General features: G+C 45.3%; 2 protein-coding genes across 4 annotated transcripts; one reads left to right on the top strand and one right to left on the bottom strand.

The window, feature by feature from the left end:
* Positions 1-8,607: 8,607 nt before the first annotated feature.
* On the bottom strand, positions 8,608-10,421 carry cebpa (CCAAT enhancer binding protein alpha). Its single transcript, XM_027281242.1, has one exon. The coding sequence runs from the start codon at positions 10,099-10,101 to the stop codon at positions 9,196-9,198; it is 906 nt and encodes a 301-aa protein (XP_027137043.1). The 5' UTR covers positions 10,102-10,421; the 3' UTR covers positions 8,608-9,195.
* Positions 10,422-13,201: 2,780 nt separating this feature from the next.
* Positions 13,202-14,963, top strand: cebpg (CCAAT enhancer binding protein gamma). Of its 3 annotated transcripts, none has more exons than XM_027281259.1 (2): positions 13,202-13,409; positions 14,277-14,963. In XM_027281259.1, exon 2 carries the CDS (start codon positions 14,349-14,351, stop codon positions 14,832-14,834), a length of 486 nt encoding a protein of 161 aa, XP_027137060.1. In that variant the 5' UTR covers positions 13,202-13,409; positions 14,277-14,348; the 3' UTR covers positions 14,835-14,963. The 3 variants fall into 3 exon arrangements, with proteins under 3 accessions (XP_027137060.1, XP_027137058.1, XP_027137059.1); XM_027281257.1 differs by having other exon boundaries at positions 13,207-13,409; positions 14,273-14,963; XM_027281258.1 differs by lacking the exon at positions 13,202-13,409 and adding an exon at positions 13,654-14,007 and having other exon boundaries at positions 14,273-14,963.
* Positions 14,964-15,246: the final 283 nt, after the last annotated feature.

Below are 15,246 nucleotides of genomic sequence, written 5' to 3'. Positions count from 1 at the left end.
TCTGTGGGAAGACTAAATTATATTATCAATTCATGCCAATGAAGAGAACAAGATCAGAGTGTGGTTCAGCAATGAGTCGGTTTTATTTACACTTTGACAAAGCCAATTGATCTAATAGAGAGAAAACGCAGTACTAGACTACATTGTGGTTGCCACATGAATGTAAAATCACTACAATAATTACTTTATATCTGTTTTAAGATCAAGAGATGCAATTCTGCAAATTCAGATAAAAAAAATTCAAATAAGACTGGAGCTCGATATACGGTACAAATTAAAATTATAAGTGGACTACGTCCAGGTTTTAGACAGTCTGCGGGGACGTCACGGAGACTACGTCCAGGTTTTAGACAGTCTGCGGGGACGTCACGGAGACTACGTCCAGGTTTTAGTCTGTGTGTGTGTGAGTTCTATCTCTGTATGAACCTTTCAAGAACGTTAGAGTAACTCTCGGGGAACGTTTGTCTTTACGAGCCCGTCAGAACAGACTGATGTCAAATGTCTCCTTGGTTCTGGTTCTGGTCCCGTCGGTGCTCTGCGGCTGCCTCGACATGTTCTCGCCTCGTTTGGTGACTCAGCAGATTTCTGATCGCGTTGCGTCTCGTTTTCATGATTTATGAATGTTCATTAGATTAATGCAGCACTGTGTTCAGAGGAGCAATGCATTGTGGGACAGATGATGAAGGTTCTGTTGCTAGGAAACATCTGAAGCACCGTCCAATCAAGAGTCAGCTGTGTAAACAGGAAGTCACTGTAACAGGTGTTACGTCACGTCAGGTCTACAGGACTACAAACATGGCTGCAGCTTCGTTAACCTGTGAGTGACATCACTCTGTGATTAGTCAGTTTACCCGCTGTGAGGTCATTAAAGTGTGGCTGATGGTTCTGATAATCTTCTGTCTGTAACAAACTGGGTCTCACAGGCCGGGTCGACCGCTGACCCTGAGTGAAAGTTCTGTTTCTGTGTGTGGAGAACAAACAGTGAAGTAAAGTGCAGCTCCGTCAGCTCCGTCAGCTCCGTCAGCTCCGCCTGGATGAAAAGAGTCGGTTAATGTTTAAACTCAGACCAAATACAACGAGTGGATATCCAAACAGAGCCGATAGACGGGCCGAGCCGCTCACACACTCTGCACACACACAGTCAATGAAGCCATGGCAAACACACAGACAACCTGGAAACAGCCTGGAAACAACCTGGAAACAACCTGGAAACAACCTGGAAGACGTTCAGCTGAGAATGATTTGAATATTTGAATTAATTATTTTACTTTTAATTAAACTTTCTGTATAATTCCTTTAAAGTCTGACGTCTGTCATGTTTTCAGCGTTTCAGGTATTTATACACGGACCAGTTAGTTAGCTGCTGTTAGCTAACATTAGCTCAGGTTGTTAGCTGCTGTTAGTTGATGTTAACACAGTTAGTTAGCTGCTGTTAGCTAACATTAGCTCAGTTAATTAGCTGCTGTTAGCTAACGTTAGCTCAGGTTGTTAGCTGCTGTTAGCTAACATTAGCTCAGTTAGTTAGCTGCTGTTAGTTGATGTTAACACAGTTAGTTAGCTGCTGTTAGCTAACATTAGCTCAGTTAATTAGCTGCTGTTAGCTAACGTTAGCTCAGGTTGTTAGCTGCTGTTAGCTAACATTAGCTCAGTTAGTTAGCTGCTGTTAGCTAATGTTAGCTCAGTTAGTTAGCTGCTGTTAGCTAACATTAGCGCAGTTTGTTAGCTCCTGTTAGTTGATGTTAACACAGTTAGTTAGCTGCTGTAGCTAACATTAGCTCAGTTAATTAGCTGCTGTTAGCTAACGTTAGCTCAGGTTGTTAGCTGCTGTTAGTTGATGTTAACACAGTTAGTTAGCTGCCGTTAGCTAACATTAGCTCAGTTAGTTAGCTGCTGTTAGCTAACATTAGCGCAGTTTGTTAGCTCCTGTTAGTTGATGTTAACACAGTTAGTTAGCTGCTGTTAGCTAACATTAGCTCAGTTAATTAGCTGCTGTTAGCTAACGTTAGCTCAGGTTGTTAGCTGCTGTTAGTTGATGTTAACACAGTTAGTTAGCTGCTGTTAGCTAACATTAGCTCAGTTAGTTAGCTGCTGTTAGCTAACATTAGCGCAGTTTGTTAGCTCCTGTTAGTTGATGTTAACACAGTTAGTTAGCTGCTGTAGCTAACATTAGCTCAGTTAATTAGCTGCTGTTAGCTAACGTTAGCTCAGGTTGTTAGCTGCTGTTAGTTGATGTTAACACAGTTAGTTAGCTGCCGTTAGCTAACATTAGCTCAGTTAGTTAGCTGCTGTTAGCTAACATTAGCGCAGTTTGTTAGCTCCTGTTAGTTGATGTTAACACAGTTAGTTAGCTGCTGTTAGCTAACATTAGCTCAGTTAATTAGCTGCTGTTAGCTAACGTTAGCTCAGGTTGTTAGCTGCTGTTAGCTAACATTAGCTCAGTTAGTTAGCTGCTGTTAGCTAATGTTAGCTCAGTTAGTTAGCTGCTGTTAGCTAACATTAGTTCAGTTAGTTAGCTGCTGTTAGCTAACATTAGCTCAGTTAGTTAGCTGCTGTTAGCTAACATTAGCTCAGTTTGTTAGCTGCTGTTAGCTAACATTAGCTCAGTTAGTTAGCTGCTGTTAGCTAATGTTAGCTCAGTTAGTTAGCTGCTGTTAGCTAACATTAGTTCAGTTAGTTAGCTGCTGTTAGCTAACATTAGCTCAGTTAGTTAGCCGCTGTTAGCTAACATTAGCTCAGTCTGTTAGCTACTGTTAGCTGATGTTAACACAGTCTGTTAGCTGCTGTTAGCTAACATTAGCTCAGTCTGTTAGCTGCTGTTAGCTGATGTTAGCAGTCTGTTAGCAGTGTAATGGTCTCACGTCTGCTTTACACGCAGAAGGTCGTGGGTTCAATCCCCAGTGGAACCAGAACTTTGTCTGAGTTCCGTCAGACATTTAGAGCCTGAAGAGCAGACAGACGCTGAGCCGGCTCCTGGTGTTTCATGATCACATCATTGTTCTGATGTTTCCTCCAAACGTCAGTGTAACGTTAAAACAACATGACAGTGAATCGTTCATTGGACTGTGGCGCTAACAGGCTGATGTCTTCCATCCGCAGGAAGACTGTCCGTCCAACAGTCTGATCCAAGCAGCCGTCCAAACACAAAAGAGCTGTGTGTCTCTACACACTGAGACACACTGAGACACACTGAGACACATTGAGACACACTGAGACACACTGAGACACACTGAGACAGCACCGCCCAAAACCTCATCGCGTTGACGTGGTGTCAGCGGATTATCAGATCTACTACCACGACAACAGAGCCGCGATCCAACTCAGAAAATAAGAAACAAACAGTGAGACAAGAAAACATGAAACACGTCTGCTTCTCCTCATCCATCAGGACGGAGGACAGGAGGGACGGATATGGAGGAAGGAGGACAGGAGGGATGGAAGATGGAGGAAGGAGGGCAGGAGGGACGGAAGGAGGACAGGAGGGACGGAAGGAGGAGGAAGGGGGAGGAAGGAGGACAGGAGGGACGGAAAATGGAGGAAGGAGGACAAGAGGGACGGAAGGAGGAGGAAGGAGGACAAGAGGGACAGAAGGAGGACAGGAGGGATGGAAGGAGGAGGAAGGAGGACAAGAGGGACAGAAGGAGGAGGAAGGAGGAGAGGAGGGACAGAAGGAGGAGGAAGGAGGACAAGAGGGACGGAAGGAGGACAGGAGGGACGGAAGGAGGAGGAAGGAGGGCAGGAGGGACAGAAGGAGGAGGAAGGAGGAAAAGAGGGATGGAAAATGGAGGAAGGAGGACAAGAGGGACGGAAGGAGGACAGGAGGGACGGAAGGAGGGCAGGAGGGACGGAAGGAGGACAGGAGGGATGGAAGATGGAGGAAGGAGGACAGGAGGGACGGAAGGAGGAGGAAGGAGGACAGGAGGGATGGAAGATGGAGGAAGGAGGACAGGAGGGACGGAAGGAGGAGGAAGGAGGACAGGAGCCTCTGGAGGACCGGTCTGCCAGGGAAAGCAGTAGCCTACCATAGCCTGATGCTAACGTAACTCTGATCTCAGAGTGCTGTGCTCGTACCGGTCCGGTCCGGTCCGGTCCGGTTGCTGAGCCCACAGGATCAAACAGAGATGTTCAAACTGATCTCAGACCAGATGTTTCTGATTATTTAGTTGGAGGTTTTCTCTCAGGTGATCGGACTCATGTTGGCTTTGGCCGTTCAGGATTCAGTTCTGCTCAGACCACGGGACCAGCGGGGCCTCAGGTCTCAGAATGTGTCTGTGACAGGAAGTGGACCTCATTTAGTGGTGGATTGACGGATATCTGGTCATGTTGATAAGGTGTGAACACATCACAGTCCCTCCAAGACCTGATCCTGATCCATCCTCCTCCGTCCATCAGCAGTGTTCTTGTGATCGTGATCTTCTTATAGCTCCATGGTCTCCTCAGTCCTTCAGATAACATCCAGCACTGTGAACAGCTGGTGCAGGTGATAAACCACCACAGAAGAAGAAGAGGACACGAGGAGGTGACGAGGTCTTAGGACCAAATACTGCAGAACACATTGAGTTCAATTACATAACATGAATAATGTGTTCATATTACGTTCATTCAGAAGTCAACACTGACGTTAGGTTTAAAATAAGTGACATATCTCCTCTCACGTTAAGCTGACATTGGTCAATGAGACATTATGTAACTCCTGTCACTCCACATGATGTCATGTTGACTTATTGACTAAAGTTATAACGTTACATTAACGTTCTGTACTGACACAAGCAACTGACGTCTTCTTAACTGTCGTTACATTACATTACAAGAGTTACATTACAGGAGTTACATTACATTACAAGAGTTACATTACATTACGTTACAGGAGTCACATTATGTTATATTATATTACAGGAGTTACATTATGTTATATTACATTACAGGAGTCACATTATGTTATATTATATTACAGGAGTTACATTACGTTACAAGAGTTACATTATGTTATATTACATTACAGGAGTTACATTATGTTATATTACATTACAGGAGTTACATTACGTTACGTTACATTACAGGAGTTACATTATGTTATATTACATTACAGGAGTTACATTATGTTACGTTACAGGAGTTACATTACGTTACGTTACATTACAGGAGTTACATTATGTTACGTTACAGGAGTTACATTATGTTATGTTACATTACAAGAGTTACATTATGTTACGTTACAGGAGTTACATTACGTTACATTACAGGAGTTACATTACAAGAGTTACATTATGTTACATTACAGGAGTTACATTACGTTACATTACAGGAGTTACATTATGTTACATTACAAGAGTTACATTATGTTACATTACAGGAGTTACATTACGTTACACTACAGGAGTTACATTATGTTATATTACAAGAGTTACATTACGTTACATTACAAGAGTTACATTATGTTACATTACAAGAGTTACATTATGTTACATTACAGGAGTTACGTTATGTTACATTACAGGAGTTAAATTACGTTACATTACAAGAGTTACATTATGTTACATTAGAGGAGTTACATTATGTTACATTACAGGAGTTAAATTACGTTACATTACAGGAGTTACATTACAAGAGTTACATTACGTTACGTTACAGGAGTTACATTACGTTATATTACAGGAGTTACATTACTTTACATTACAGGAGTCACATTATGTTACGTTACAGGAGTTACATTACGTTATATTACAGGAGTTACATTACGTTATATTACAGGAGTTACATTACGTTACATTACAGGAGTTACATTACAGGAGTTACATTACGTTATATTATATTACAAGAGTTACATTACGTTATATTATATTACAAGAGTTACATTACGTTACGTTACAGGAGTTACATTACGTTACGTTACAGGAGTTACATTACATTACATTACAGGAGTTACATTACATTACATTACAGGAGAGTTACATTACATTATATTACAGGAGTTACATTACATTACATTACAGGAGAGTTACATTACGTTACATTACAGGAGTTACATTACGTTACATTACAGGAGTTACATTACATTACATTACAGGAGAGGTTACTGATAACACGTAACAGAACCTAATGTTACATTTTCATGTTACGTCACTTGAACAGCTCCTTTAGCGACAGACTGACTTTATGACTTCTTCTGTTTATTATTTACGAGTCATTTCTTATTAATCTCGACTGTTACCATCCCTGTATGTTTTATGTTAATGTTTCATGTTGTATCCGCCATATTTAAGCGGGTCGGTGTCACATGTGGACTTCATCATCAGGTTCTGGATGTTTGGGTCGAACCGCCTCTCAATGAATCTTCTGCTCTGGTTTTATGATTTTCTGACATTCCTAAAAAAAAACTGAAAAATAAAAAAATAAATTTTCCGTCTGTTGTTTGTTCAGTTTGTTTCACCTGGTTCTAATCGATTCAAGACCGGGCCGACTGTTTCTGTGGTTCTGATTCTGTTTGGATCTAGATGTCGGCAACAGCCAGACACATAAATACATGAAAATAATTTCATTTTTAAAAGTCACGTACGGACAAACAGGTACAACTCGACAGGTCCGAGTCAACAGGACCTGGTCAACAGACAACTGAAGTACAAAGTGTTTCACAGAACCAGAACCATCAGTCCAATAATCAAACTTGATGAAGAATCTGATTTTTCTGGACTCAAACTCATGAACCAGAATTGAGCTGACGTGTCAGAGCGTGATGATCCGGTTTCATGTCGACCCTCTGACCCGGGTGATGGAGTCCAGGTGTTGATCCGGATCAGCTCTGAGTTCTCAGAACTTTTTTTCAAACATGTTTTTTGTTTTCAGAATAAAACGATCATAAATCTGTTTGAATTGAATAGAACTTTTATTTTTGTGTATTTCTTTAAATATTTAATGTAATTTCCTGTGGCAGAACTCTTTTAACCTTCAGAACCCTGAAGACGTTCTGCTGCTGCTCCGACGTCACAGACGTCACTTTATTAAAGGCAGACGATGTCCATGTGACCCACAGACAGAACCATGTGGTTCAGAACCGAGCCCCAGGACAGATTCTTCAGAACCCTGACCCTCCTATCAGCATGATGAATGACAGCTGATGATGTCATCACTGTGGTCATGTGACGTCCTTTGTGTTCAGGTGTCATGTTTCTTAAAGGGACAGCGCAGAGCTTCAGGTCACTTCAGACTGGTGATATGTTTGTTTTGGAACGTTCTGTCAACGCTACAGAAACACTAGCTCACTGTTGTTTGAATGTTAGTTATTGGTTTGATAATGGTTGGGTATTGATTACTGACGGTGTCTGATCAGGTTTATTATCAGCTGTGAATGATCCAAAAGACAGATGACAAACGTTAATGTAACGTTAATGTAACATTATTAGAACGTCAGTGCTGTTATTCTCTACATTAGCACTCATGGAGCGACTCTCGTCCAATCAGATCACTCGGTCTGAACTGTCTAAAAATAAATAATCTGCAAATAAATGAAATGATTTTAAACTTTAATCATAAAAACAAACAGAGACAGACAGGTTTGATAAAACAAACTCTTTATTATAATAATTCAGATTTTTGGTATTTCATATATATATTTATATATTTATATATTTATATAGACGCTTATTTTACAACTGAGATGTGAAACAAACGTTTGGACAGAAAAGTGCTTCCTCACCGACGGAGGTCAAAGGTCAGAGGATCAGAAGGCACCGTGTGTGTGTGTGTGAGTGTGTGTGTGTGTGTGAGTGTGTGTGTGTGTGTGTGAGTGAGTGAGTGAGTGTGTGTGTGAGTGTGTGTGTGAGTGTATGTTGTGTGAGTGAGTGAGTGAGTGTGTGTGTGTAAGTGTGTGGGTGTGTGTGTGAGTGAGTGCGTGTGTGTGTGAGTGTGAGTGAGTGTGTGTGTGAGTGTGTGTGTTTGTGAGTGTGTGTGTTTGTGAGTGAGTGTGTGTGTGTGTGTAAGTATGTGTGTGTGTGTGTGTAAGTGTGTGTGTGTGTGAGTGTGTGTGTGTGTAAGTGTGTGTGTGTGTGTGAGTGTGTGTGTGTGAGATGACTCATTGAAAAGAGGAACAGACGTGTTGCATAGAAACTCTCTTTGAACACAAACACGCATGTTGTATGTTTGTTGAATGTTTGTTGTATGTTTGTTGAATGTTTGTTGTATGTTTGCTGAATGTTTGTTGTGTGTTTGTTGTATGTTTGCTGAATGTTTGTTGTATGTTTGTTGTATGTTTGTTGTATGTTTGTTGAATGTTTGTTGTATGTTTGTTGAATGTTTGCTGAATGTTTGCTGAATGTTTGTTGAATGTTTTCTGAATGTTTGTTGAATGTTGTTGAGTTGGTGTGTCTCAGATCAGTACCCATGATGCCATAGTGCACACATGAAGACGCCTCAGCGCCGCCGTCCTCACACCTCCAAACCTGCAGCGCTCCAACGTCCAGGAGACGTTTGCTGAACGTTTGCTGAAGGTTAGCTGAACGTTAGCTGAACGTTAGCTGAACGTTTGCATCCTCAGTGTGGAGATGTGAGGTTGTCAGAGGACGGCGCGTGCTGAAGGTACCACAGTGAGTTTCCAGTTTTTAGGTTGTCTGAACGTTTGTTCGAGTTTATCAGAACGTTTTTTAAATGTTAGTCTCCAATCAGTCGACGTCACACCGCCTCGCTGTGACGTCATGAGATGTTTTTTGTGTGTGAGTCACTTTTCTGTCACATGACCGTTTGGACGGTACCGTGAGTCGGACTCGAACCTGTGGAAACACACACAGAGACAAACGGGGGGGGTCCTCTGTCCCGCCGTGCCCGCCTTAGCTGCACTGATATGTGGGTCGGGTCTGAGCGGAGACCCGGTCCGTCCGGAGGAAGGCACGAAACGTTCAGTCCAGTTCAGTCCGGTTCGGTTCGATCCGGTCTGCAGGGACGAGCTTATTCAACAAGGCACAACACCACCGAAGACGAGTGAGACAGGTGAGTGTCTGCAGGTGGACTCACCTGGTCTGGAACATTCCTGAAACCAGTTCAACCAGTCCGAACCTGAAAGCTGCAGTTTGTTTAAAGTTTATGAGTCAGAACCGGATCAGTCCGGATCGGTTGGACCCGTCCGGATCAGTCTGCAGTGAAGCTGCCTCATAGTCCGTCTCTGTGTAAATCCAGCAGAGTCCGGGTCCGGGTCCGGGTCCCGGGCTCTCAGCTGCCCAGTGGTTTGAAGGATCCGTCCGGCAGCTGTCTAAAGATGCCCCGTAACGTGTCCAGCTCCCGGGTCAGGTGCTCCACCCGCCGCCTCAGTCTGTCGTTGTCGGTGGTGAGCTCCACCACCTTCTGCTGCGTCTCCATGTTGCGCAGCTTCGCCTTGTCGCGGCTCTTACGCACGGCCACGTTGTTGCGCTCGCGCCGCAGCCGGTACTCCGGGCTGCTCTTGTCGACGTGCTTCTTGTGCTTCCCGCCTCCCGCGCGCTGCTCCAGCAGCTTCATGCCGCCCTGCTGCGGGTGCTGGTGTGGGTGTTGGTGGTGCTGGTGGTGGTGGTGGTGGTGGTGCGGGCTCGGCACCGGGGTCGGCGGAGGGGTAGGGTGACCCGGCTGGAGGTGCATGGTGGTCTGCGCGCAGTGCGCGATCTGGTACTGGAGGTGCGGCTGCTGCTGCTGCGGGGCATGCTGGGAGTACTGCGGAGCGTGCGGGTGGTGGTAGGTGGGAGGCATGCCCGGGTTCAGGTCCTCGTCGTCCCGGGGCTCCTGCTTGATGGCCACCGGCCGGATCCGGGGCGGGTTGTGCTCGTAGAGCGGCTCCAGCTTGGACTCCGTGTAGTTGGACATGTAGAGCTGCTGCGGACCTGAACCGCACTGCACCGGGTCGTAGTCCCCGTTCATGATCTTGAGCTTGTCCTGCCGGGAGCTGTGGTGGAACAGGTCCGCCAGGAAGTCGTCGTTGAAGGCGGCCGGGTCGATGTACGCGCTCAGGTCGATGGACGTCTCGTTGTCTCCGATCTCTCCGCCGAGGTCTGCGGGCTCTCTGTAGCCGGAGGAGGGCTGCTGGCCGTGGGTTATGGTGCTCATCAGGGGTCGGGGCGCGACCTCGTACAGGTTGGAGAGCTCCATGGAGAACCTAAACCCGGACAGGCATGGCGACGAGCTCCGAGAATCCAGTTTGGACAAACACCGACAGGTCCTCACGCAGGTGAGCTGCGGGGCGTGCGGGACAGGGGGGCAGTGCTAGAGCTGAAACACTGAGGCCCGGCTCGGCTCGGCTCGGCTCGGCTCGGCACGGCACGGCACGGGGAGGAGAGGAGAGGAGAGGGAGCAGGGCTCGGGTCTGATCCGGGGCTGCGGGGTGTCGGTCCGAGTCCTCCTGCTCAGTAAACTGAGAGCTGTCAAACTGCGGTTATATAGCAGGCGGGAGTGGGCGGGACACACACACACACACACACACACACACACACACACACACACACACACACACACACACACACACACACACACTCTCATTTAACCTTGCTGTGTTGAACATCACCGAGCTGATCCCGGTTCTGTCATCAAACTGGACCGGACACATGGACGTGGTTCTGACTGCAGCTCGGCAACAATCGGAACCGCCAAAAGTTTTTTCTGTTTTGAACTTTCAGAGTTGATCAGAGTAATCTGATTACTTCACACTCAAACACTCTGCAGGTCATTGTGTATCCTCTGAACTCAGGAAAGTAATCTGATTACTTCACACTCAAACACTCTGCAGATCATTGTGTATCCTCTGAACTCAGGAAAGTAATCTGATTACTTCAGCTCGAATAGTTCATGTTTTCATCAGTTGATCCGTTTGTGCGTGTCCCAGACTGCAGCTCACCTCACGCCTCTGACGGTGCGGGGTAACGAGGCTCTGTGCGGGGTAACGAGGCTCTGTGCGGGGTAACGAGGCTCTGTGCGGGGTAACGAGGCTCTGTGCGGGGTATCAGGGCTCTGTGCGGGGTAACAGGGCTCTGTGCGGGGTAACGAGGCTCTGTGCGGGGTATCAGGGCTCTGTGCGGGGTAACAGGGGTAAGAAGGTTCACGTCAGGCTGAGAGCAGATGCCGAACACACGGCCTGGAGCTCCCTCTGTCGGCCATGAACAGCTGATCTGATCCTGACGGTGAGCTCTTCATTTATTTATTTATTTATTTATTTATTTATTTATTTTCCCGCCACTGCAGGATGGGCGTGATCAGCTGTTTCCTGGACTTTATTGAAACATGATTTTAAATCAGCTGCTTTTTAATCATGTTTGATTCACAGAGATCCTGGAGTCAAATTTAAATTCATGTTTCCAGGAGTCCTGGCTGAAAAGGCTGTAGGGAGTCTTTTCATTAGGGGATTTAATGATGTTTAAGAATATTTTAATGGTCCTGAAGAGAGTTCCATTGAAGGGGTTAGTGGCTTATTAAAGAGGTTCTGGTGGACCTTGAGGAGGTTCTGGAAGTCTGACGGGTCCTCACAGAGTTTTTATGGATCATGAAGAGAGAGTTCACGGAGTCAAGACATGTTTAGTGGTTCAGTTAGGAAGTTCTGCGGATCCTTGAGCAGGCCAGCTGAACGGTGGAACACAGGAAGTACTAAATACTGCAGTTCCTCTAACGTCCACTTGAGGCTGGCTCCATAAGTCCCCGAGAGAGAGAGAGCGAGAGATCAGGTGTAAGATAAACACACCACACTCACACACAGATGATAGGTATCTCTATATATAGATATATACACAACACACACACAACAATACAACATACATCTAGTCGATATGATAGTTAGACACTATGTATATACATATATAATACATTGTATATATTGTTATACACATACATATGTGTGTCGTGTTTATATATATATTACAATGTATGTATAGATATATACACAACCATACATCTATATTATATTATATTATATACACAACACACCCACATCGTATTTGTATATGTATACATTGTATATATATATAACACATATGTATATGTATACATATGTATTATATATATACATATTTATATCACACACCACTATATATATATATATGTATATACCATATGTACTACATACATAGTATGTGTCGTGTGTGTGTATTTATATTACATATATACATACTTACATATAGTGTTGATAAGTTTAAGGTTTAGTTATGTGTGTGTATTAAAGTTTTATGTGTGTGTAATTAAAGGTTTTAATGTGTGTAATTAAAGGTTATAATGTGTGTAATTAAAGGTTATAGTGTGTTAATTAAGGTATGTGTGTAATTAAGGTTTTAATGTGTGTAATTAAAGGTTATAGGTGGTATTAAGCTGTGTGTAATTAAAGGTTTAGTGTGGTTAATTAAGGTTATTAATGTGTGTAATTAAAGGTTTTAAGTGTGTGTAATTAAGGTTATATGTGTGTAATAACGGTTATAGTGTGTGTAATTAAAGGTTTTAGTGTGTGTACTTTAAAGGTATTAGTGTGTGTAATTAAAGGTTTATAATGTGTGAATTAAAGGTTATAGTGTGTGTAATTAAAGGTTATGTGTGTGTAAATTAAGGTTAATGTTGTGTATTAAGGTTATAGTGGTGTATATTAAAGGTTATAGTGTTGTGAATATTAAAGGTTTATAATGTGTGTAATTAAGGTTATAGTGTTTGTATTAAAGGTTTATGTGTGTAATTAAAGGTTATAGTGTGTGTAATTAAAGGTTATAAGTGTGTAATTAAAGGTTATATGTGTGTAATTAAAAGTTTATAGTGTTGTCATAAGGTTAATGGTGTAATTAAAGGTATAATTTGTGTAATTAAAGGTTATAGTGTTTGTAATTAAGGTTATATGTGTGTCATTAAAGGTTATAGTGTTTGTAATTAGGTTATAGTGTGTGTAATTAAAGGTTATAGTGTTTGTAATTAAAGGTTATAGTGTGTGTAATTAAAGGTTATAATGTGTGTAATTAAAGGTTATAGTGTGTGTAATTAAAGGTTATAATGTGTGTAATTAAAGGTTATAATGTGTGTAATTAAAGGTTATAGTGTTTGTGCTGTAATTAGTTTCGGGCTGATTGAGGTTTCGTCATCCAGGATGACGTCATGCATGCATGAACTCATCTGACCAACCTCAGGTTACATAAACAAACCCAACAGAAAACGGCGCGCTCCCATTGGTCCGACGACACGTCAGTCACAGAGGGCATTGCATCACTCTGCCGCACACTCGGCTCTGATTGGCCGATGGCTGGCTGCGCTCCCTCCCGCTCGCCTCTGATTGGCTGCTCCTCGACATTGCCGTACATGGTAAAAGAGATTTCGCAATCCCGTCCTCTCCATGTTCTAAACAAAAACACTCGGAGCTGCTCACAGCGGATTAAACTTCAACTTTCGGCCCAAACTTTGCGCCCTTTGACGGATGGTACAGCCCCCGCCGCCCCGCGAAGGTAAACCGGCTTTTGAACTCTTTGTGGGGCCGAAAAACGGCGCGAACAGCCGGACTGCGGCTGTTAGCCTCACGAGCTAACTAGCTGGCTAGCTGCCCGGCTACACGGCTCGAGCCTGTCGGGACGGGTTCGGAGCCGAACCGGGTCAGGTGCTGGTTCGTACGCGGACCGTGGGCGGGTAACGGGACTCTGGGCTCGGTACTTTGAGTGTTCTGCTTCATGTGAACTAAAAGTTGTTAAAGTGTTCAGAAACGAGCCGAACCGAGCAGACGGGACCGCGGAGGTTCGGGCTGCATGTCCCGGTGCTGGTGCTGTCTCTATCCGGGTCACAGCCGCTCTGAGGCGCGTTCGAGCCGAGCTCCGTGTCCGGGGTTCCCCTCACAAAGAGCCGAGCACGATGATGCAACACCGGGCAACACTGTTTCACCCGGAGCGCTTTCCGCTGCGCACAGCTGACCCGCTGCATGGCAACGCCTCAGCCAATCACAGCGCGGCTGCTTAATGAGCCCAGAGCAACAACAGCCCGAGCAATTAGCGCGTCACGGCCGCTGCCATGGAAACCGAGGGGGGGGCAGGTGGAGGTGATGGATGGATTGAGGTCAGCTGAGCTCTGCAGACAAACAGACGTTTGTTTAACGTTTGTTTAACGTTTGTTTAACGTTTGAATGCGGAATGAGGGAGGAGTCAGCTGTCGCCATGCCAACACGCAGAGTTAGCTTAGCATTAAGACTTATGCTAAGCTAAGCGCTAACGATCAGCTGATTGGACCGATGACATCACGTGAAATGTTTCTCAATGTTTCTTGAACGTTTGTGTTCAGTTTTCTAAACGTTGCTTCCTGTCTCTGATGATGTCATCCTCAGGTAGGTTTTGGACTTCCTGTTTCCATCTCGCCGCCTGAGGAGACTCAGAACCAGAACCAGCAGGCAGCGGATCCAAATGAGCCGGCCGTCGCAGGCGAAACTCACCACAGCTGACCACAACGGCGTGAGCGTCATCCAGAGCCAGGCCCACGCCGCGCCCCCCCTGCCGGCCGTCGCCGGACTGCAGCAGGTCCCGCAGCTCGTCCCCGCCAACCCGTCAGCCGGCGGCGGCAAAGCGCTCGCCTCCAGCAAGATGAAGAAGCCTCAGGCCGACAAGGACAGCGAGGAGTACCGGCAACGCCGCGAGCGCAACAACCTGGCGGTGAAGAAGAGCCGCATGCGCAGCAAGCAGAAGGCGATGGACACGCAGCAGCGCGTCAACGAGCTGAAGGAGGAGAACGAGCGGCTGGAGGCCAAGATCAAGCTGCTGAGCAAAGAACTGAGCGTGCTCAAAGACCTGTTCCTCGAGCACGCACACAACCTCGCCGACAACGTCCAGCCGCCTGCCGGCGCCGACGGAGCGAGCCCCGCCCCCAACAACGCCTCGGCCAATGGGCAGTGAGTGGGGGGCGGTGCCACTGGGACGTTTGATTCGCTCACAGCTACGCAGCTTCAAAACAACTTCATGGCTTCAGTTTACTCCTTCAGCTCTCATCACACACACACACAGTAACACACACACACACAGACACAGTAACACACACACTGTATCACACACACACAGTAACACACACACACACACACACTGTATCACACACACACACACACACACACACACACACACACAGTAACACACACACTGTATCTCACACACACACACACACACAGTAACACACACAGTAACACACACACACAGTAACACACACACACACACAGTATCACACACACACACACACACAGTAACACACACACTGTATCACACACACACACACACACACAGTAACACACACAGTAACACACACACACACTCTCTC

This window comes from Larimichthys crocea, chromosome VIII (assembly GCF_000972845.2).
Source record: "Larimichthys crocea isolate SSNF chromosome VIII, L_crocea_2.0, whole genome shotgun sequence".
NCBI classification, from domain to species: domain Eukaryota; kingdom Metazoa; phylum Chordata; class Actinopteri; family Sciaenidae; genus Larimichthys; species Larimichthys crocea.
This window is presented reverse-complemented; position numbering and strand designations above follow the sequence as displayed.